This window comes from Phocoena phocoena, chromosome 13, assembly GCF_963924675.1.
Source record: "Phocoena phocoena chromosome 13, mPhoPho1.1, whole genome shotgun sequence".
Classification (NCBI taxonomy): domain Eukaryota; kingdom Metazoa; phylum Chordata; class Mammalia; order Artiodactyla; family Phocoenidae; genus Phocoena; species Phocoena phocoena.
The window spans coordinates 76,023,253-76,045,518 of NC_089231.1; the positions used below are offsets into that span (position 1 = coordinate 76,023,253).

The 22,266-nt window shown below is 50.4% G+C and overlaps 1 protein-coding gene across 1 annotated transcript in view; it reads right to left on the reverse strand.

Annotated features, from left to right (window-relative positions):
• The window catches only part of RBM19 (RNA binding motif protein 19), a 139,563-nt gene that overhangs the window by 76,238 nt on the left and 41,059 nt on the right, over positions 1-22,266 (reverse strand). Inside the window, exon 24 of the mRNA XM_065889525.1 lies at positions 20,678-20,794. Within this exon, the coding sequence (XP_065745597.1) occupies positions 20,678-20,794 (117 nt within the window). The remainder of the gene's footprint in view (positions 1-20,677; positions 20,795-22,266) is intronic.

Here is a 22,266-nt window from a genome sequence, read left to right on the forward strand (position 1 = left end):
AATCTTTTGAGTGGAAACAACCCGCGGGGGTCTTTTCTGTCCACCCATCCAGGGAGGCTGTATCAGGAGTCCCAGGGAGAGAACCGCGGGCTCCTTCCCAGGATACCTCACTCCTCGCCCTACCCCCTTTCCCTGCCGTCCACAGCCAGGCCTCTGGGCCGTGTTTTTATTATCAAGCCAACTTTTTCCTTCAAACTTGGGCTGTTACTCCCCTGGGGAGGCCAACATTAGCACAACTTGTTTAGAAAAGCACAAATAAGCCCCAGGGAATACAAAGCGTGTGGTCAGCACTTCTCCGTGTTTCCTAGGATGGAGGGGGTTTAGGGCAGCAGAGGGACAGGCGGATCTGAAACTTCCTTCTCGTTTTGCCAGGGCCAGCCCTTGCCTGGGATCTAAGGCAGGCTAGGATCATCCAGGTGGGAGAGGAGACAGGGACTGTAACATTCACTTACTTGAGGATACAGAATGCCTCTGAAAATTCCAGAGTACATGCCATACTCAGGAGGCCCTGAGTAGAGATCCACTGTTTTGTGTTTTTTTTTTTAAAACCCTTCTGGGTTGAGCTCGGCTATATTCAGAGAAGCCGAGGTGATGGCTTAGGCTCCAGTGAAAAAGAACGCTTTTGAGGAACAAGCCATTAAAGGGACTTTATTTAAATTCAAGGTAGGCAGAGGATAACTGTCCCAGGGAAGTGCAATCATGCTGCCTGGATTAAAACCTCTTCCACATGACTCTTTCTTCCCACTCATTTCCCTGCAGAAAGCCTTTATTCCTCCGTCCATGTGTCGGGTAAACATTTAGCTTACTCCGTTTTGTGTGCGACAATGCACGTCTTGAATAACCCCGCCTGTGTCACCCGTGCCTACTTTAAAGAGTAAACTCCCATAAAGAAAGGATCAGCCCAGTGTAACTTACTCTGTGAGCTGAGCCATTATAGAAGGCTTTTAAGTGCTACACTCGGAAGGACAAGAGGCTCTCAGCATCCCATGAATAGGTGAGGAGGCTATTTGGGGGTTACGTCAAACCTCACCTATAGAGCTGGGGAAAGAACGCAGACTAGAACTCAGGCTCGGGCCTCGGTTCTGCCACTTAACCAGCCACGAGACCTCAGGCGAGGCACTTAACCTCTCTGACCCGCTGTCTCCTCATCTGTGAAATGGTGATATTAATACCTGCCCTGCTTGCAGAGGCATATGAAAGAGGATGCGGGAAGGCACCCACAAAGGGGACTGCTGTGTCCCGTGGCGGGGAGATGGGCGGTTTTCTCTGACTTACGCTCAATTTCCCAAAGACTCTGGAATGAGGTTACTTTTCTAATCGGAAGAGAGAGTTTGAAAAAGAGTAAAACTCTGCCTTGCTAAGAACAAAGAAAGATTCAAGAGAGTTCCGCACGTGACAGAGTTTTGAAATTCTATAAACTGTTGAGCAAAAGAACCCCACCAAAGGGGTATATCGTCCTGTCTCCGTTCAACGCAAGTCGATTTTTTAACGGGTTGGCTTTGGAGTTCAAGGGCAATGTGGAACAGAGATGGGGAAGACAGAAAGCCAAGAACCACTCAGAGGGTTTCTTACAAGTGAACTGGGTCTGGAGTTTGACCAGAATATTTCAGGAAACACCCTCCACGCACCACTACCCCATGGCCCCTGAAACTGTGATAGAGCAACAGACAGCTGTCTTATTTTGAAGAAGTACTTTTCCTTCTGAATCTAAAGCAATCTTCATGCTCGCGTAGGCGATCTGCCAAATGCACAGTAATACAGGGAAGGAAGTAAGAAGTGCCATTAAATTTACCAACGGCGACTGTTATTTTGGCGCATTTCCTTCCAGTCTTTTTTCTACGCGTGTTTACTCGGAGATCACATGGTACCCTATTTGGACTTCCTGCTTCCTTCACCTAACTGCCGGACAAAAGCATTTCCCCTCTCAGCGACGCTCTTTATGAACGCTGTTGATGTCTTCTTTCTGGCATTCCATTCATAATTCACTTAACCCATCCTCTCTCACTGCTGAATAGTAACATTTCCAATTTTTCCCTTCCCTTCACGGAAGATCCCCGCACAGCAAGCTTGTTGATACGTCCAGTCATTTCTTTAGGGTAAAACTCTAGAGACAGAACCACTAGATCAAAAGGTATGAACGTTGTCATACGGTGCTGTCCAATACAGCAGCTACCACTATGCGTGGCTGTTTCAAACGAAAAGGAAAAACCCTGCATTTGCTATTTAAGGTTCAATTCAACAGCCCTGAAATTCAGTTCCTCAGCCGCACAAGCCGTGCTGCGAGTGCTCAACGGCCACACAGGTTACTGGCTGCCACACTGGACACGTTTCCACTGTTGCAGAGAGTCCTACAGGACCGTGTGCCCTTGGCACGCGCTACACACTCACAGCGGGGGCTAGCGCCGTAACACAAGCTTGGCACTCGTGACCGGCACTGGGCCTTCCAGCTTTTCCTGACCTGGCACCATTTTCCTTCTTTCATTCCCTCTTTCTATTCTCTTCTCTCCACTCATGACTTAAGACTTCTCAAAACTTCTCAGAGATGCACCTTATCCCAAAGGGCAGATGAGAATAAATGCCCACTTCTAAAGACTCAGTGAGTGTAAGGCAAACTTATCTTGTACTCATTTTAACATTTCGTGTAAACTTTGCATTCTATTCCACAACAGGGCCGTAAATTTGTGCAAAAACATTAAAAAAAAAATTCATCCTGTCAGTCCCCTTGGAGCCCTCCATGGGAGCAGAATCTCTTTAGAGGGCTGGGTGGTAGCTTAACAATTAGCAGGTGCTGGTGCTTTTTTCCCCTTCTTGCTTTGGTTGCTAGGGAGCTCAGACTTAAGTACTACTTTACTGAAGGACTCCTCAGCCTGGGAGTTGTAACATAATTTTCTTCCAACTGACATTTTTCTTAAACTTCTATACTGACTGAATTGAGGTCTTGTTCCTTCCGAAAGTAGGTGAGGCAACTACTTGCAAGTAGAGGTAAAAAGACAAGGTTCCTATACAGATTCCTAGGCAAGTTGCTGGCACCTTGAAGTTCCTTCAGCTCTCAGAGGTTCCTTTTCCTGAAAAGGGAAGAAACTGTACACCTATTCCTTCAAACAAGGGAAGGTCCGGGCTATGACTCAGGCCACTGCTGCCTGACTGCAGAGTCCAAACTCTGGCCAAAGGTGTTTTGCAGAAGCTCAAGTGGGATGCACCTAGTGGGACGATGTTAAAGTCACGCGATACACCCCCAGATGTCCCTGAGCTTTCCGATACTGGATAAGGGCTGCCCCTTTCTCTAAGCCTGCTTTTCTGGCCAGAGGACAAGGCCCGTCGCAGGGGATGCCACACGCAATGAGAGTCGCTCAGGCCAGCAGCCAGGACGCCCCATTAACCAAGGCTTCTGCCCGGCTTGCGCAGTGGTAACTGATATTTGTAACGATGACCCGGGGCCCTGCAGGCCCTGATCGTCAAACATTCAATTACACTCCACTGAGTTCCAACGTTAAGTAGATTCTACTCTATTCTCATTCCTTGGAAATTAGATTGGCCATCCATGGTATCGATGGTAACTCTCCATTAACCTGAATGGTGGGTCTTCCAGGAAGCCCCATCCCTCAACTTGGTTTGGGTTGGAGGGAGTTATAATACGTCAGTCTGTAAAGGACGATGGAGCAGGCTGCTGGAGGCTCGGGAAAAGGGGAAGGCTGCTGGGGGGAGAAAATTCAGCCTGGGCTGGGACTCAGAAGTGGCTTTGCCACCTCCCAGCTCTGTGACTCTCCCCACTCTGAACTCCACTTTCCTCATCTGTAAAATGGGCCGCATGATTCCCTCAGAGCAAAGAGATAACGCAGGACATTAAGCACCAGGTAGAGCTACAGGGACTAAACTGGAAAGATCACCAAGACACATTTCAGAGGAGGGAAAAACGCTTAACGAGGCATGAAACGTGGCACCATTTTGGTCTAAATGGACCCAACGCAATTGTGTATGGTGTCTTCACGTTCACATATATATGGAATGCACAAGGAAGGATCTAGAAGGAGGGTTGCCAAGCGGATAATGTAAGTTTCTCTGGGGAGGAGGGTGGCACCGACCAGGGGTAGCAGTTGATGAACAAAGGTTTTGGCCTTCAATCTTTCTTTCAACAAGAAAAACATATTTTATTTTTTTCTAAAGAAAAAGATTAATAAGAAGAGAGAGTGCGCACACGAGGAACTGATGGCTGCATGGAAGGGATTCAATTAAGGGTGAAGAATTACCATTAGGCTGAACTAAATAAAAGTGTTTTGCAGGTCAAAGCTGACCACATACTGGCACGTTCATACAGTTTAACCTAATATCTGCATGCTAAGGCGTACCCCCCAATCCCGCCAGACGGCCAGAGGCAGCTAGAAGGAGGAAGGGGATTAAAAGAAACCACACCAAACCACACACATAAAACCCTGGGCCCTGGGCTCACATATCTTCCCTGCAATGTGCTTTGTTCGCCAGTGCAGGGAAAGCCGGGCAAATCCTCCAGGGCCCGCAGCCCATCACATATGACCTTGCGAGAGCTCAGAGGGATTTCTCAGCTGGGGGCCGTGTACACTTCAAAGGCTTAGGGCGGTCAAGGCCGCCCCCCTCCGCCACGCCGGGGTCCAGACTGCGGGTGCTGGCCCTTGCCAGGAACTCTGTGAGGCATGGATACTCAAGTGAATTAATTTCCTTCTAAGACTTTTATGTTTCGGATGCTTCACGACACCCCTCTGAGATGACTGCGGGCAGCCTGGGGTTGTTTCAAAATCTGAGCTGGGAAATCAATGTTGTGAAATGCATTCTACCAGCGAACAGGAGTGAAACGAGGGGAGGCAGGAGACGCAGCCTAGTCATCTTGGGTACCAATCCCACAAGTGCAACGTCTCAAGAGCTGGAACGGAATCTGGCGGCCAGCACGGCCTTTCTGGTTATATTATTATAAAACCGCCTCTACTCTTTATCGAGCTGTGACTTGTACCAAACACTAGGCCACAGGTTCCCAAACTTTCTTGGTTCATGCACCGTGCCCTGATGCCTCAGTAATTTTCTCACGGCATTTCTAGGCCAGAAGAAACACCTAACAGTTTGTTTATACAGCTTGATAGTCTAAACCATTAATACGTCCAAACAACTCAACAACAGTGGTTGGCACTATGGCTGATGACGCTGCTGTGTTTTTCTTGAAAATCTAAAATAGCCCGCAGTGCACCTGTGTGTTCACTGAGGCACCCCAAGGTGCCTTGGGGCACAGTTTGGGAACCGCTTCACTGGGCTAACTGCTTTACTTTCATCCCCTCATTGAATTCTCCCGATAACCCTGACAGGTATGTACTATGGTCCCCATTTTACAGATGCAAATACTGAGACGCGGGGTATTTAAATGACTTGTCCAAGTCTGACAGCGGGTGATGGAGGAGCCAACATTGAAACACCGATCTGATGGACCCCCAGGGCCACCACATTCAGCTGTACAGGTTGAACACTGCACAATTCTGGAGGGTGTCACAGACTACAGTGCTGGTGCTCTGAATCCTGAAGCTAACGGGTGGTGCTGGATTTAGCACAAAGCCCCTGCACTGAGCAGCCTTTTGCTTTGCCTTCTATGATCACCTCGGCCCCCATCCTTTCCCCAGCAAATTCAGATGGGGAGGGCAAGCTAAAGAGCTCCAAAAGCTTCATTTAACTTTGGGTGACCAAGTAGCCAAATGAGTGACTCCTATAAGCATGAACTGCATAAAAACCAGTGGCATTTGAACCATAAGTAGGCTTGGCAGGGAAAAAGATCTACAGGTCTAAGTGGACCCCACAAGTACCCCAGACTCAAAACTTGTACTATGGTAAGAGCCTACTTAATAGAACAGAGTTTCTCATCCTAAGGTCTGCTGCCTCTCAGATCGATTTGGGCACGTATATGAGGGTAGGGGCAGGGGTGTGGAGAGGATTAGCTACTTTTGTAAGATAATCTTAAAATTTTCTGTTTGTATTTAGATAATGTAACTTTTCATATACGTGCATATACATATGTGTATTGTAACGGGGCTGTGAAGAGTCTTGGTACAAGCACGCTGACCTCAAAAGACCTGTAACTGGAGTAGACAGCACTCAGGGTAAGAGCAGATGCTGTATCGTGTGGAACTTATCTTTACATGTACTGACCTGCAACAAGAGATCGATTAGCCAGAATGAACAATGAAACACTGTTCTGTCCTCAAGTCTAAAAGAAATTGGTTATCCATTCACTGATATTTTCAATGACACTATAATGCTAACTTTTATTTTTAAGTGATCAAGATGGCTTTACAGAACCACTCAGCGACACTGCCTGAAAAGGGATGTCTGATGACTGGCTGAGATTTAGACAAGTGAGAGGTCTGATGATGCTGAACTGGCAAATAAAGCCTTCAAACCGGTGTTCCCGTCCTGCACGTACTGACTCATGCAAACAAGCATCCTCTGCATTAGTACGACTGACGTAAAAGTAGCGAAGCCAACTATAGATCTGGACCTGAGGCTACGACTTTCTAATATTCAAACCCACATTCTGAATCTGGTTTCCACAAAACATCATCATCCATCACACTAAAATAATGTTGTTAATTTGAATTTTATTGATTTTAAATTTTGTTTGTATTTAACTTGAAAATGTGTTTTGGTTTTATGGTCCTAATAGAACCATAAGCATAAGTTGTTGGTTTATTCTGGGTTTTACATTTGTACATAGTTAAGTAACATAATAATAAAAATATTTACATCATCGCTGTGCGGGGAAGGACCACGAGATTTTTCTTTTTCTTTAAATGGAGGGCTCTTTATACATTTCTCAAGTTTGAGAAATACGGTCATGGCCCATGATTTTATGAAATGCTCCTTGAAAATAAAACCCTTCCAGAGACCTTCCTGTTGTGAAGCTCCATCACTTCAGAGTGTCCTTGGGGAGGACCAGAAAGATGAGGTAAGCTTCCTAAGAGCATTTGGCTAGTTAGTAGCAGGGCTGGGAGTAAGCGGTGCCCTCCTAGTGTATTCTAGGAGTTCTGGGTACCAGATACAACATCCTCTGGACTGGAGAAGGGCCAAACACTTTACCAGTATCACTGACCTTGCCATTACGGCAAACTGGATACAGTTGCTAATCTTGCCATTCTACAAAGACCAACACTGAGTCCTGGAGAAGTTGTCACCAGACCAACGACGTGTATGACCTGGCCTCCGCTGTGATGGTTTTAATGGAGTGAACCTTGTATCCACTTCTCCTTAAACCAAGACAGTCCCTTCCCTTCTGGGAGTTCACATTTGTTTCTGTAACCCAGCACCTGGCAAAGCCCCTGCCTCATTAGAGATGCTTCGTAAATATTTGCTAAACCCACGGGTTATTTCTTAACTAAAAAGCAGTGTGGCAAGACCCCTTTTCCATGGAAAGCTCTGAGACAGGAGAGGATTCAGAATCTGTTCTCACTCAGAAGCCTCCCAAGATTTCCTGGGGCTCCCTCCCCACTGCCTTTCAACACCAGGGTGCTGGTGACACACAGCACAATTATGGGTGGCTACAACGAGCTGACTGCCGCCCTCCCAACAAGCCCAGACAAAGCGCAGAGACCTTGTAACTGAAAAGGCACTGAGCGCAGAGAGAGGAAGTGAGAGCAGGCGGCTGTGGTGGGAATCAGGCACAAGGCGCCCTTCCCGTTCACCACCCACCCTCCCCTGGGAACCGCACGTTCTCCCCAGGGTGCCCCTTTCCACCGTCTGGGCTTTGTCAACTACTCTGCAATCAGTCTAGGCGTGGGGCGAAAGGAAATGTCAGCTGTGATGGAAGACCATATCTATGGAATTGCAAAGGAAGGAAGAAAACAAAAAGAATTATCCTCTCGACTTTCAGTGTATTTTTTTTTTTAAAGAGGAAAGCTAAGTCCACTTCCACGTGGGCTGTGGTTTGGGACTGCTCTACCAGTCAGTCTGGCAGACCGAAAAGTAAATACCAGAATCTTCCGCGAATACCTGCAGCTGCTTGCCTATCACAGACGCTGCGCCCGTGTCCCTGGCAGACATCACTAATCAATTACAGTGCCATTTCCTGCAGAGCCCAGGCAGCCTCACAATTCTCCAAGACAGAACTCTAGCAGCCATGACCAATGGGTTTGCACCGGCTTGCGAGGGGGAAGCTATCTGCTCTGGCTGGCCTTGCCCAACCCCGTCACTGATTCACTCAACAAACAGAGGCTCTGAGAAGTCACCAAGTGCCCAAGGTTATGTAGCGGGTGCCAGGCAGAGCTGGGCCAGAATTCAGGTCGCCTGACTCCCTGGCCAGGTGGTCGCACTTGGAAAATCACACTGGCTGCTTTCCAAGCTGACAGCCGACTTCCGATGACCGGGGGACAAGAGAGCATGGAAAAGGAGAACCCAGGTAACCCAAGTACCTCACCTGGGCAAGCGCTGCTTTGTCCTGCTTTGAGCTGCAGTCACTTTTACATCCTCTGGCCAGCCCTGGGTGGACATCCTGGTAGGCAGGGAGCAGGACCATTCAAAGAGGGAAGCAAAGAGTTTGGCGTGGGGTTTTCTGCAAAGCAGGCTTCCAAAATGAAGGAAGTATCACCCAGAACACATCTTTACCAGATTCCTCGGGGCTACGTTCCCAGGATCTTAAATGGGGGGGGGGGGGCTGCTCTGAGAGACAGGGCTCTGTGCCCAGCCTGCAGGACAGAGAACCAGACGGACAAGAGCCTGGGGGGTTACCTGGGTTCCCTTGGCTCTCTGAAAAGGGTGCAGAAACACTTCAGCCCCACATGGCAAACAACTGAAGCTTAATATTTTTCTATAGCCAGGTTCGTGCCAAAACCTACGAAATGAGAATAGATCCTAGGAGGTGAAATATACTGACTAGACCAGTCTTTTCATTTCCTGGAGTTCAATTAGCCTAGATTTAAGTCATAAGGAGGATATAATCTTTATACAAGTTGGGATAATTTCTCTTCCCCCATTTCCCTTCCACCCTGGCTGTCAACTGTGAGGCCGCTGAGTGTTCATTTCCTTCTGACCACAGAATCAGACCACCTTCCGCAGACACCACAGCCCAGAGGATTTTCCTTTCTCTGGCAGAACGGACTCCACTGCTGACATACTTAAGGGTGGAAGTGTCTCAAAGGGAGTGAGCCTGGCCTCCCATTCCATCAGAAATCCCTTCCATAGCATCCTTAACAGTCACCTTAGCCTTCACTTCCTTCGCCTTGTAACGGGCGATTCACTAATTCAAGAAGTGGCCTTTTTTTATCCGTTTTGGATTGGGATATTCGTTTTCAGAAAACTTTTTATTTTAAGATAATTACAGACTCACATGCAGTTGTAAGAAATAACCAGAGAGATCCTATATACGCTTCACCCAGTTTCCCCTAATGGTAACATCTTGTAAAACCACAGCGCAGATCACAACCAGAAAACTGACAGTCATACTATCACTGACCTTACTCAGATGTCACCAGTTTTGCATGTATTCATGTGTGTGCCTATTTAGTTGATGCAATTTTATCCCATGTACACTCGTGTGACCATGACAGTCAAGACACAGAATGGTTTCATCGCAGGATCCCTTGTGCTACCCCTTTATGGCCACACCTCCCTCCCTTCTTGCCTACGTAATCCCAGGCAGCCACTAATCTGCTCTCCATCTCTGTAATTCTGTCATTTGAAGAATGCTGTATAAATGGAATCATGCAGTATGCAACCTCTGGGGATTAGCTCTGTCCACTCAGCATAATTCCCTAGAGGTTTATCCACGTTGCTGCACGTATCAGCGGTTTGTTCCTCTTTACTGCTGGGTCATATTCCATTGTATGGATGCTTCACAGTTTAACGACATGCCCACGGAAGGGGCATGAATAAACCTGCTATGAACATTTGTGTGCCGCTTCCTTCCTTCCAACGGCTTTACTGAGATGCAATGCATATACCATACAATTCGCCCAAAGTGTACAATTCCACAGCTTTTAGTGTATTCACAGAGCTGTACAGTCATCACCATAGCCATTTTAGAAAATTTCATCAGCCTTCGTATCCTTTAGCCGTCACCCCCACCCCCTTCCCCATCCCTAAACAACCACTAATTTACTTTCTTCCTCTCTATATTTGTCAATTCCGGATGTTGCACATAAATAAAATCATATCATATGTGGTCTTTTGTACCTGGCTTCTTTCACTTAACGTTTTCGAGGTTCATCCACGGTGCAGCAGCTATCAGTGCTTCATTCCTATTTATGGCAGAATAACGCTGCAGTGTATGGATAGACCACATCTGGTTTACCCACTCATCAGTGCTTGGACATGTGTATAGGGTTTTTTTTTTTTGGCCACACTGCACGGCTTTTGGGATTTTAGTTCCCCAACCAGGGATTGAACTCGGGCGCTTGGGCAGCGAAAGCGTGGAATCCTCACCACTGGACTGCCAGGGAATTCCTGTGTATCGGTTTCTGTATGAACACAAATTTCCATTTCTCTGGAATAGACGCCCAAGAGGGCAACCGCTGGGTCACATGCTAAGTGCCTGTCTTGTTTGTCCGAAACTGCCCACACTCTTTTCCAGGGTAGCCGTACCATTTTACATTCCCACCAGCAATGCGCGAGGGAACCAGTTTCTCTGCATCCTCGCCGGCATTTTGTGTTACTCTTGTTTTTTTTCTTTTAGCTATTCTGACAGGAGTGTGTATCTGCCATGTTTTTCCTCTGAGCAGAAATCTGATTCCCAGTAACATCTGCTGTGCATCTCCGCCCTGCAGGCTCCTCTAATCTGCTATAGCCTGGTTAGTTCACACCTCTCCCCTCTAAACCAAGGGACCGCCACATTAAAAGCTGGATCCAAGATGTGGTCACACCACAGGGTGGGGATGCGACCTCTGGGATTTGGACCGTGTAAGTCCTTTGAGCTGCATTCTACAGCTGGCTCGTGGGAACCCTGGAGTCCATTCGGAACCCCAGATCTTTTTCCCAAATAAAAAGAGGTTAGGCAAGGACTCCTGCCTTCTGTCTTTGGGACAGTCCCTTAATGGAAGAATTGATCCCTCCGCATTGTTTTGTTTCTGCCTTGTAACTATAATCATCTTCCCAGGTGGGCCCCTCATTTTCTTAGAATGTAGTGATCGCAGAGGCAGAAGCGGGCACTTTGAAATGGGCACAGTACTTAGCTCACCGTGAGCGCATGTTACGTATTTAAAGATCGGTCTTGAGAAGCATCATAGACATGGAAAATCACAGGCATATTCCAAGGACTTAATAGATATGAGCTACATGGATACGTGAGAAAAGGCACGTCTCTATCCCTTGAATCTGCCACGGGAACAGCAGCAGAGAAAGGGAGTGACTGGGAGCATGACTCCGACTCTGCCACTTGCTTGGGGTTTTATGGCTGTGCAGCCATCTGCCTCGTCAGCGGCTGTTCCCCAGGCTTGTGGGGGAAGGAACAAATGAAATCATGAGCACAAAGGCACTTCAGGCCCCGCCCGGCAGGGCCCGCTGGTAAGGGCTGTGCAAACATCCGGAGTACTGTCAACAGTCCTCCCTCTAACGGCAGAGGACACGCCCATGAGGGATACTGACAGAGCGATGCCGCTGCTAGGGCTCACATCCACGCAGCTAACGGGCGGCCCTGAACCGGAGGTGCTGCCGAACCCCCAAACACATGCACCACGTGGGCAGATCAACTGAGAAGTGCAACTCTGGCAACACGCTGTGGCCCCTGTTATGTGTGATGCATCGAGGGTGAGGAAAGGGTGGGTGTGCAGAGTGGGGTTGACGCCTCCCTCGGACTGCCCTGACCCCAGATCATCCAGCTCGTTGCTTAGGACCTAAACATAGGGGTCATTCTTGACTCCTGTTTGCATCACGGTCCTCATTAAAGCCATCAGCAGGATTCTGAAAACGCACCCCCCGGCACTGATCTGGCACCCCACTTCCACGGCTGACACCTGGTCCAAGCCACGATCACCTCTGGCCCAAGGGACTGCAAAAACCTCCCTTCGGGTCTCCTCACGAGATATCTCACAGATGGAAGTCAGATCCCACCACTCCCTCTGCTCAGAACCTCCAGCTGCTGAGGAATAAAGCCCAAAGACCTGATGAGCACAGGGCCGAGAACAGCCGAGGCAGTCTTGAAGAACAAAGACACCACAGAGCAAGCTATTACAAAGCCACAGTAATCAAGACAGTGCGTATTAGCACACGGGTAGACAAACAGACCGCGGAACAGATCGGAGAGTCCAAAGACAGACCCTCGCATACACAGTCACCTGAGTTATGACAAAATCAATACTGCAGAGCAGAGGGGAAAGAATGGTCTTTGCAATAAATGATGTTGGACCAACTGAATCTCCACGTGGGGAAAAAAAAAGTCCCTTGATCTCTACCTCACGCCGTATACAGAAATCAATTCCAGATGGATTACATACCTACCTGTGAAACGTCAAAGATTTTAGAGGAAAACATAGGAGACTGTCTTCATGAGCTTGGAGGAGGCAAAGATTTCTCAAATAGCACACAAAAGGTTCTAACCAGGAAGCGAAAAAATGACAACTTGACAATATTTAAAATTAAGAGACTCGGTTCATCCAAGGACACCACTAAGCTACCCACAGAATGGGAGAGGGAGGGGATGCAATCATATAGCCACCAAAGGACTTGAACCCAGAATATATAAAATTATATAAAAAGTAATTAAGAAAATTAATAAAAAAAAAAGACAATCCAATTTTAAAAAATGGGCAAAAGACTTGAATAGGCATTCTACAAGAGTATAGCCAAATCATGATAAATGTATGCAAAAGCATTTGATTTCCTTAGCCATCAGGGAAGCACAAATTAATATTACATGATGATGCCATTATATACTCACCAGACACGCCTAGAAAGAGAAAGACATATACTACCAAGTGCTGGCGAGGACAGGGGGCAACCAGAACACTCATGGAGGAAGGGCAAACTGATACAACTACTTTGGAAACCTGCTGGGCAATATTTACTGAAGCTGAAATACGCACACCCCATGACCCAGCAATTCAACTCCTACAGGTACACCCTATAGCAAAGCATGCACATGGCCACCAACAGACACACATAAGAATGTTCCCAGAAGCATATGTTATTCAAAAAAGACAAAATGCTGCAAACTACACATTCACTGAGTCCAAATGTCCCACTCTGGTGGGGACGCTGATTGATAGGGAGGCTACGTACACATGGGGGCAAGGAGGCACGTAGGAAATCTCTACACCTTCCTCTCAATTCTGCTGTAAACCTAAAACTGCTTGTAAAAAAAAACAGTCCTACAACGAAACAAACCAAAAACAACCCCAGCAAAGTCAGAGGAGCAGGGATACCTCTGATGAGAAAAACTAGTCGGAGCGGGGACGCGGTTTGCAGAAACAAACACAGCAATTCTCTGAGCTGAGACCTTATCTTCAGCAGGGTCAGTGGGGCTATAGCTTTACCTGTAATGTTTGTATGTTTCATAAAAAGGGGAAGAAAAAAATACCTTATGTGTGTAATTAAAACTAGAAGACAGAACCGAAACCCCTTAGGGCATGCCCCATCTCCCTGCAGGCACTGCCTGGGTTTAAATTAGTCCAGGGGTCGGCAAACTTTCCCCCATAAAGGGCCAGATAGTATTTTATAACCTTGTGGGTCCTCTGGTCTTTGTCACAACTACCCAGCTCTGCTGCTGCGGCCTGAAAGCAGCCAGGGACAACAGGACAATGAGTGAGCACGGCTGGGTCTGATCAGTGGCTGTAGGACAGTGAGTGAGCACGGCTGGGTCTGATCAGTGGATGCAGTGCCTTCTTCTTGGGGTCGCTCTGCGGGGGTACACCTGGCGGGCGATGAGCGGGGGTGGTGAGGCACCTGGGGACAGCTGCGCTCTCCTTACCCCAGCCCCCTTTCAGAACCTGGCTGAGGGTTTTCTCCGCCACCCCCCACCCCAACCCCCCCTTCTGGAACGGTCCAGGCTGGCTCTTGTGAACTGCCCGAGCCTGTTTTTTGCAGAGCTTCTCCCTAATGAACGGGAAGTGGCCCCATGCAGGTTACAGGGCTGCGGAGAGCAGGTTACAGGGCTTTGCAGCTTTTGGAAAAGTGCTGCTGACAACCAGGAGTTAAACGGGCAGTGGCCCTGCCACTGGGCGGGGGACAAGGGGGGAGCGCGTGAGAGGAACTTGGCAGGCAAGCTGTCTTCAGCCCTTCCTCCATGGTCACGGTCACTGCGAGAGGAAATGAGGAGGAAAGGAGGCCTGGGACGGACGGACGCTGCCCACAAAGTGGGCACAACAGGTGCACCGGGGACAGGAGATGCAAACCCAGTAATTAAGGCCTCCAGACACCTGTTGTGAGCTCACCCATTCACACCCCTGGCAGGTGGTTCACACCTCTGAGGAAGGGGGAAAAAAAAGGCTCAGATGAAAAGCTCTCCATCTGTAGCCTGCAGCCGAAGGCCTAGCCTGCCAGAGATGGCAGCGTGACCTCCAGGGACAGTACCCCAGGGGTGGGGGTGAGGGGGCTCCAGAGTGAGAAAGAGCTGGCTGTGCCGCTTCAGAGCTGTGTGACCCTGGGCAAACTCCTTAACCTCTCTGTGTCTCACACGCCCTATCTTTATCAGATTCCACAGGGCAAGGCTTTGCACAGTTAAATCTATGTGATCAGCAAACATTTACTGAGAACCATCTATGTACCAGGGGCCTGTGGCCACTGCAGCAAACCAGACAGCGTGTCTGGGGGTGGGGGGTGAAGGACATGAAACAGCCACACGGACAGCACTCCAAGGGGAGCTGTGAGGCGGGCTGGGTGGAATGGGAATGGGGGCCGCGGGAGAAGAGGACAGGCCAAGCTACCCTGGCTGGGGGGTCGGGAGTGAGCCAGTGGAAGGGTGAGCTGAAGGCCTCATTTTCAACAGCAAGAATTCTAGCTAACTCTGCTTGCTCTGTGCCAGGAACTGTTCCCAAAACCAATCTTTATAACTGCCTGCTGAGGTTATATGTCATTTGGAGGTCTATGCCCATTTTCCAGATGAAGAAACAGAGACACACAGAGGGTAAGTGACTTGCCCAAGGTCACACAGCTAGGAAGTGGTGGAGGTGGGACATGAACCCAGGCGGGCTGGATCCAAGCTGCATGTCCTTATCTGACTGCACTGTAGACTTAAGCTATACCATCATCATCACCTAAGAAGGATGCCTCTGCGCTGTGGACATTTTTCAAATCGAGGCCAGCCTTTAAGGGGCAGGATCGCTGAATGTGATACATTACTCGGGGCACTTGTAAGTGAAGTTGGAGGAGGGGGAGGGGCCAGAGAGGGGCTGTCTAGTCCCCATATCCGCTGTGATGCTCAGCCAGGAATCATAAACTCTGTGTCTACCAGGCTGGTGGGTAAGAAAGAGTGAAGTGGGCCGGGTGGGAAGTTCAAGAGCAGGTGTGAGCAGCCACTACATAGAGCAACAGTCAAGGCCACAGAGGAACCCGGGCCTGATGGACTCAGACCTTTCCATGTTTCTTCCCAGGTCAGAAACCAGGCTTGGATGTGAAACCCCATGCTTTGCAAATATGGGACACCAACTCGTCCCCACCACCCTGTCCCCAGCACTGTGTGGGCCCAAGTAAGCCACACCAGGGGCCGCATCTACCCTGCTAATTTGCAACCTTTGCTATAAGGAGAGAGGCAGTGAGGAGAGAGGCACTGAATCAACGGCAGCACCTGCTTCTCAGGTGAGCCTTTCATTGCCTGGGGAGGGAGGATAAGTGGGCGTGACTGTCAACCCCCTCCTGCAGATGAGGAAACTGAGGCTGGCTGACTGCCAAACTATACTCTAGCTCCGAATCTGATCTTTCCATTGGTTTGCAGGCAGGATTGGCTACATAGTTTGCTGGGCCCAGTGTAAAATGAGAATTGAGGGCCCCTTGTTGGAAAATTAAGAATTGCAGGATGGCGACAGGAGAGCATGAAACCAAGCGTGAGGCCTTGCGGGACTATGCAGGTCAGATGTTCACGAGGCTGGCCCTGTCTGGAGAACCTCTTTCTTGGAAGATCACTGCCTTTCAGAAACCAGGTGCCTCAAATCAAGGCTGCCCCTGGAGTACAAAAGAAATGGGCAAGCTGAGGGTCCTTCTAGCAATAGCCCCTTGACCTCTCTGTGCCTCAGTTTCCTCATCTAGAAAATGGACACAACAATAGTTCCACCAGGCTGGGCTGTTCTGAAGATACACTGATACCATGAGTGCCCAGGATGTGGCCAGCTCAGTGTCCGAGGCCTCCTAAGTGCTCGCGGGCACTAGCCACCTGGTTCCCAAGGGGTCTTTGCTATCTCAGGGCCATCACTTGAAATGTGGGTGGGAATGAGACCCTTCCATCAAATGCTTTGGCTCTGCACACACGCGCTTGTGCGTCAGGACGGGAGGCCCTGAATGTAGAGGCTTCCACTGAGCGAACGGACTGAGGCTCCATGGAAGCATCCGAGGGTCTGTTCTCTGAACCACATTTCTGCCCTGGGGTCTTTCAAACCCAGCCTTTCGGATGGAGGCGGGAAAAGAATAAAAAAACAGCTTAGGGAGGGTGGGAGGGAGGCTCAAGAGGGAGGGAATATGGGGATATATGTATACATATAGCTGATTCACTTTGTTATACAGCAGAAACTAACACAACGTTGTACAGCAATTACACTCCAATAAAGATGTGAAACATAGGGCTTCCCTGGTGGCGCAGTGGTTGAGAGTCCGCCTGCCGATGCAGGGGACGCGGGTTCGTGCCCCGGTCCGGGAAGATCCCACATGCCGCGGAGCGGCTGGGCCCGTGAGCCATGGCCGCTGAGCCTGCGCGTCCGGAGCCTGTGCTCCGCAACGGGAGAGGCCACACAGTGAGAGGCCCGCGTGCCGCAAAAAAAAAAAAAAGATGTGAAACAAAAAACGACTGAGCAAAACAACTTAGAACAGGCATGCACATGCGCACTCCTAACCCACAGTCAACCCAGAGAGCAGGGGGATGCCCACTTTACATCTTCTTCTGGAATCGATACTGACGTAAGGCTGTGGGCACCTGCTGGGTGAGCCGAGGACCGTCCCATCCTTGCTCTGGTTGTGGGTTGAGGAGTTGGCTCCCTGCATCCGTGTGTGCCCTGCGCAGTCTGGGGAACCCCGGTTTGTCCCCCACATGTCCTTTCAGGGCTTGAGGAGGAGCAGCTCGGCCTCGCCCTGGGTCTCACATTCCTTACTGACCCTCTCTGCCCCAGAACCTAGCTGCAGGGGGACAGCACTACAGTGGAGGGCGCGGGGAGCTGGGAGGGAGGGAGATAATTAGGGAAAAGAGGAAAGAAAAAAAAAAAGGATATGCTGCAGAGAACTTCCAAGGAGTCAGCACTACTGCGACACGGGTTCTGTCGAGTCAGACCTGCCCTGGGTTCAAAGCCTGGAGCCGCTGGCTTTGTGCTGTTTAATAACCACAGCTAATGCTAGGTAACTACCCACTCCATACCAGGTGCTGTATTAAGTGCCCCACATGCATAATCTCACTTAATCCTTTTAACAGCCCTTGAGGCAGCCACATGGTGAGGGAGCTGGGTGCCAGCCCGAGCCATCTGACAACCCAGTGGGCAGGAATTTGGGCTTTGGAGCTGGTTCCTTCACTGGGAAATGGAGCCGGTGACAACCGCTCCACGGGGCTGTAGTCACGCAAAGCGCTTCAGCCCACAGTGCCTGGCACAGAGGTCGCGCTCAAAAAATCGACTTCATTGATAATGACAAACACTAGCCTCATTATCGAAATTCGTAGCACACATCATCACCAGTATTATGACTACTATTTTATGCCAGGGGAAACTGAGGCCCAGAAAGGGGGCAGCAGAGAGAGAACTGCTGTCTCCTAATTCACTGCTGTGTCTACTCTCTGACTCTTCTAAAGGGCGAGCCTTGAACTGTCCCAGAGGACGATCCCGCAGAGGCATGGATCTGCAGGGCCTCTTGGCACCCATCGGGCTTGGCACCCATGAGGCCCGGGTGAAAGGCTGGTGGCCCCCAGGAAAGGCCCAGGCAAACACTGCCTCGGCTGAGAAACTGCTGACCCCAGTGCTCGGGCAGGGCCCCCAGCGGCTGGGGAGGGCGGGTGAGCTGCTGTCCCCCAGCGGGCTGTCTCAAGAACCAGACCATGCCCTCCCACGGCGCTGCGCTCATGCCCTCACACCCCGGGTGTGTCACTGTGCGACCGTCACTGTCGCTTTCCTTCCTGGTCCTTCACAAACGGTGAATTCCTTGAGAGAGGAGCCTGTCTCTCCTGAAATGGCTACGTGCCGGGCGCCTAGCACAGTGCCTGGTACAAGTGACACACGTGCGGGATGGTGGTTCCACTAAGGGATAACGGCATCCCTCCTCTGCAGCGCTGCTCTGCGGCTTAATAAAAGATACAGCACAGGAAGGCAGGCGGCTGAGCCCCACACACAGTGAGCTGGTGATTTTGACTATGCCTGGTAGGATAACTCCATGAAAACTGCCTGGCAAAATGGACCGGACTGGTTCCCCTAAACCCTGACATCTTCCCCTGGCTCGGACCTTTGCTGGCCATTGGCTTTGTCTGAAACTGGGTCTGTGTGCTTTCCTGGCAGAGCTGTCTCCCAGAGAAGGTTCACAGCGACCCCTGCTGCCCGCACTCGGAAGGGCCTCAAACCCCCGGCCAGAACACACAACAAAGCCAGGCTCCAAGCAGGCTCTGGATTTCCAGGGGTTGATGAAAACTACCACCAGAACAATGGCAGGAAGAGACACCACATGTAATGATGTTCGGGGAACACTAATTCCCTGTCTTCTCAAAATAAACATAAAACGTGAGATCAGACAAAGCGCGTTTCCCTTCCCCTTGCGGTCTTTTGTTTCCCTGGATAAGTGTCATCCTCAACAGGCTGCGGAACCAAGCGCAACTGTCATTTCGGCAGGATGCTGTCCCCTGATCAACACGTGCTGCTCAGAGCCATCCCGTTTTGATCTGACAGTTCTCAAACTGGACTCTTTAAAAAGCAGAAGCATGGTTGAAACCAGCGGCCGTGCGAGGCTCGGGATACATACCTTCTTGTGACGGCGACCCCCTCCTCTTGACTCGTCCCCCCAGATGCTGGGAGATGGAAAAGAGCCTCCTGCAGATGGTGACCCCACCTTACCAGGCTGTTACTACCACGCAGGGGACCCTGGGATCATAGATAAGACCCTTCTACTAAGAAGTCGACAGGGTCCCCGTCTTTGCATCAGCAGTGGGCTAACGTCTGTTAATGGACTGTGTGCCAGTGTATGATTTAGAACGGGGGGAAGACGACAGGGATTTTTAAAGCAGACCTTTCAAGGGGTTCCCCATTCTCCACACCATGGAGTAGGAGCAAGGAGGGTAGATTTCACGCAAAGATAATACGCGCTTTCCAGTCTCCAAGATCTAGGACTCACATTTTGCAACCACAGCTGACCTGGCAAGATGCTAATTGGTAAAATCCTAATCGGGGTTTAGCTTGCCTGATCTTCACGCCAGAACTGGACAAATGCAGGTTAAACAAACAAGGTCTAGTACACAGAATCCTGAATGTCCACCTCTATGCAGGCCACAGAGCTGGAGGTCCCCAGAATACTCTTAGATTGCAGCCGAGCTTCCGTGATCTGCTTGGTTGGGGCTGATGTCATCTGCCTTAGGTTCTGACAGCTAGAAGGGTCTGTTCTCTGTGCCACACAGCACACGCCTGGACAGCGCCCTGGCTTTATAAACGTTTCCCCTTTATGCCCTCTCTCTAAAGACGTTTCATACAAGGCTTGGTGCTGGGTGATACCTAACTTATCCGAAAAACCCAACAGTGTAATGTACTGGCACAGGGGTTGCAAACTCGTGGCCCTGGGTTACAGCCGGCCCTCAGGTAGACGTTGTCCCACACAGTGTTTTTAGGAAGTGAATTAGTTGCCAACTCAAGAATCCAGACCGCCAGTTTCTCTTTCAAACGTGGGAAGAACTGGTCCTATGGCATCTGCGTCCCTGCCCAGCATCACCGCTGGCCCTCCAGTCCGTCAGTTCCCACCCAGTCTGCTCTGCCAGGCTGTTTGCTGCCTGGCCCCCAAGAGATCTGGGTTTTGACTCCTGTGCTGTAGCATCTGCTGGTGGACTGCATTACTTAGGCAGGTGGCCCCCCCTCATTTCAAAGCGGGCTTTCCACAGACAGCAGTGCAGACCAGTGCGCTGCCCAGCCCTGGCTGGACACCAGTCCCCTGGGGCGCTCTGATCCGAATACCAACATCTGGGCTCCACCCCTGATCAACTGAATGCAACTTTCTGGGGGCGGAGCCTGAGCAAAGGTGTATTTATAAAAGTCACCAGGTGACGATTCAAAGGTGCAGAGAAGGTAGTGGGCCACTGGCTTAAAGCAAAGGATGACTTGGGCGGCAGGATTTCAGGCAGATCATGGGCAGAGCTGGGCGTCAGCCGCCTGGCTCCCTGCCCCTCCTGCAGGTCGCTGCCCTGTTTGGACATGTTTCTGCCCAGCGGTCTGGAGAGCAATGTCTGAGATTAAGGGAGATACATCAAAGGCAGCCAGAAGATGACCTCTGAGAGGCCACTGCGCTGGCCTTCGGCAGACCATCGAGGACCCGAAGGCTCAGCAGCTCCCCCCGACACGACGGCCCCGCGGACTGGACCAGCGCCTCTCACCTGAAGAGCTCGCGGATCTCACGGCTGTCAGCCTGGAAGGGGATGTTCCGCACCAGGATCTTGGAGGTTGTCTGCTTTCTGGGCACCTGTTTCTTCCGAGCGGATGTCAGGGCTGGCCTGGAGGGTCGGCGGAAAGGCTTCAGGTTATTCGGGGCCTCGGCAGCTGCTGCCCTCTGCTGACTCCACCAGCCCCCTCCCCCACCAGCACCGATGCCCCTGTCCTCTGTTCAGGTGAGGGACTCGAGGACTCTGCGTGGACGCGGCTGAGAGGAAAGGGAAGGAGGCAGGCTCCCCTGGGTGGCACGCAGCCTAATTATCTTCTCCCCCCCAGCAGCTGTGGATGTCCAGTCGGCACATCCTACCCTGGGGTGTCTGCTGCCCTTCATCTGAGACACTCAGGGACTAGCAGGGACTTGAGGAAAGAACTCCGATGGGGGGCGGGGGCGGTCTCTCCCTAAACCCAGTCTCCTCTGTCTCTTTCTTTGCAGGTGCCCAGAAAGACGCCGGCTGGTCCCAAGGTCTTGTTGGAGACATTTCCTAACGAACCCGAAGCGCAGAATCCAGGGGCCTGGAGCAGTTTCTAACCATGGGGGTGGGTCAGGGTTGTGAGACGGAACTCTCTCCACCTGAGGTTCAAGGCCATCCCGAACCTGTCCCCCTGCTCTTCCAGGGAAACCCTCCACTCCGTGGACGCAGGGGAGGGTCACGAGCACAGCCATGAGTTGACAATCTGGGTGTGAATGCCCTGTTGGCCACTAAGGATCTGTGTGATCTTGGACAAGTTATTACTTGGCCTCTCAACTGTAAAACAGGCCTAATAATAGTGCCAGCCTCATCGGATTGTTTGAGGATTTAATGAAGGACACGTCAAAACACTCTGCACTGTGCCTAGCACAGGGTAAGCGTTCCATAAACGGTAGCTGTGATTATGAGGACGGTTATGACTCACTTCCTTTAAGTCTGCTCCAGGTCACCTCCTCCCTAACTGTCTCCAATAAAATAGCAGCCCACTCCCACTCCCACCCCGGCTCGACGTTCCTGGCACTCATCACTATCCAAGAGCACATTACATATTGTCATGTTTCTCTTCACGGTCTGTCCTCTAGGGCTATGCTGTCCAACACGGCAGCCACCAGCTGCACGTGGCTAACAGTTAAATCGATATTAAAATGACACAACATTAAAAATTCAACTCCTCGGTTGCTGGGCTAGCCAGCCTCCAAGATGGTTCCCTATGGTCTCTGCCTCTTGGTATTCATGCCCCTTGTGTACTCCTCTCCTGCTCTGAGCCTAGGTCATAAAAGACACTGCCACTTCCTCCCTATTCTCTCTCGCTCTGGGGGAAACCAGCTGCCAGGCTGTAAGGACACTTGTGCAAGCCTAGGGAGAGGCCAACATAGTGAGGAACTGTGGCCTCCTGCCAAAAGCCATGTGAATGTGCCATTTTGCAAATGAAGCCGTCAACCCCAGCTGAACCTTCAGATGAGACAGCAGCCCTGGCCAACGTCTTGACTGCAGCCTCATAAGAGATGCCAAGATGGAACTTCCCAGCTAAGCTGCTCCTGAATTCCTGACCCTCAGGAACTGTG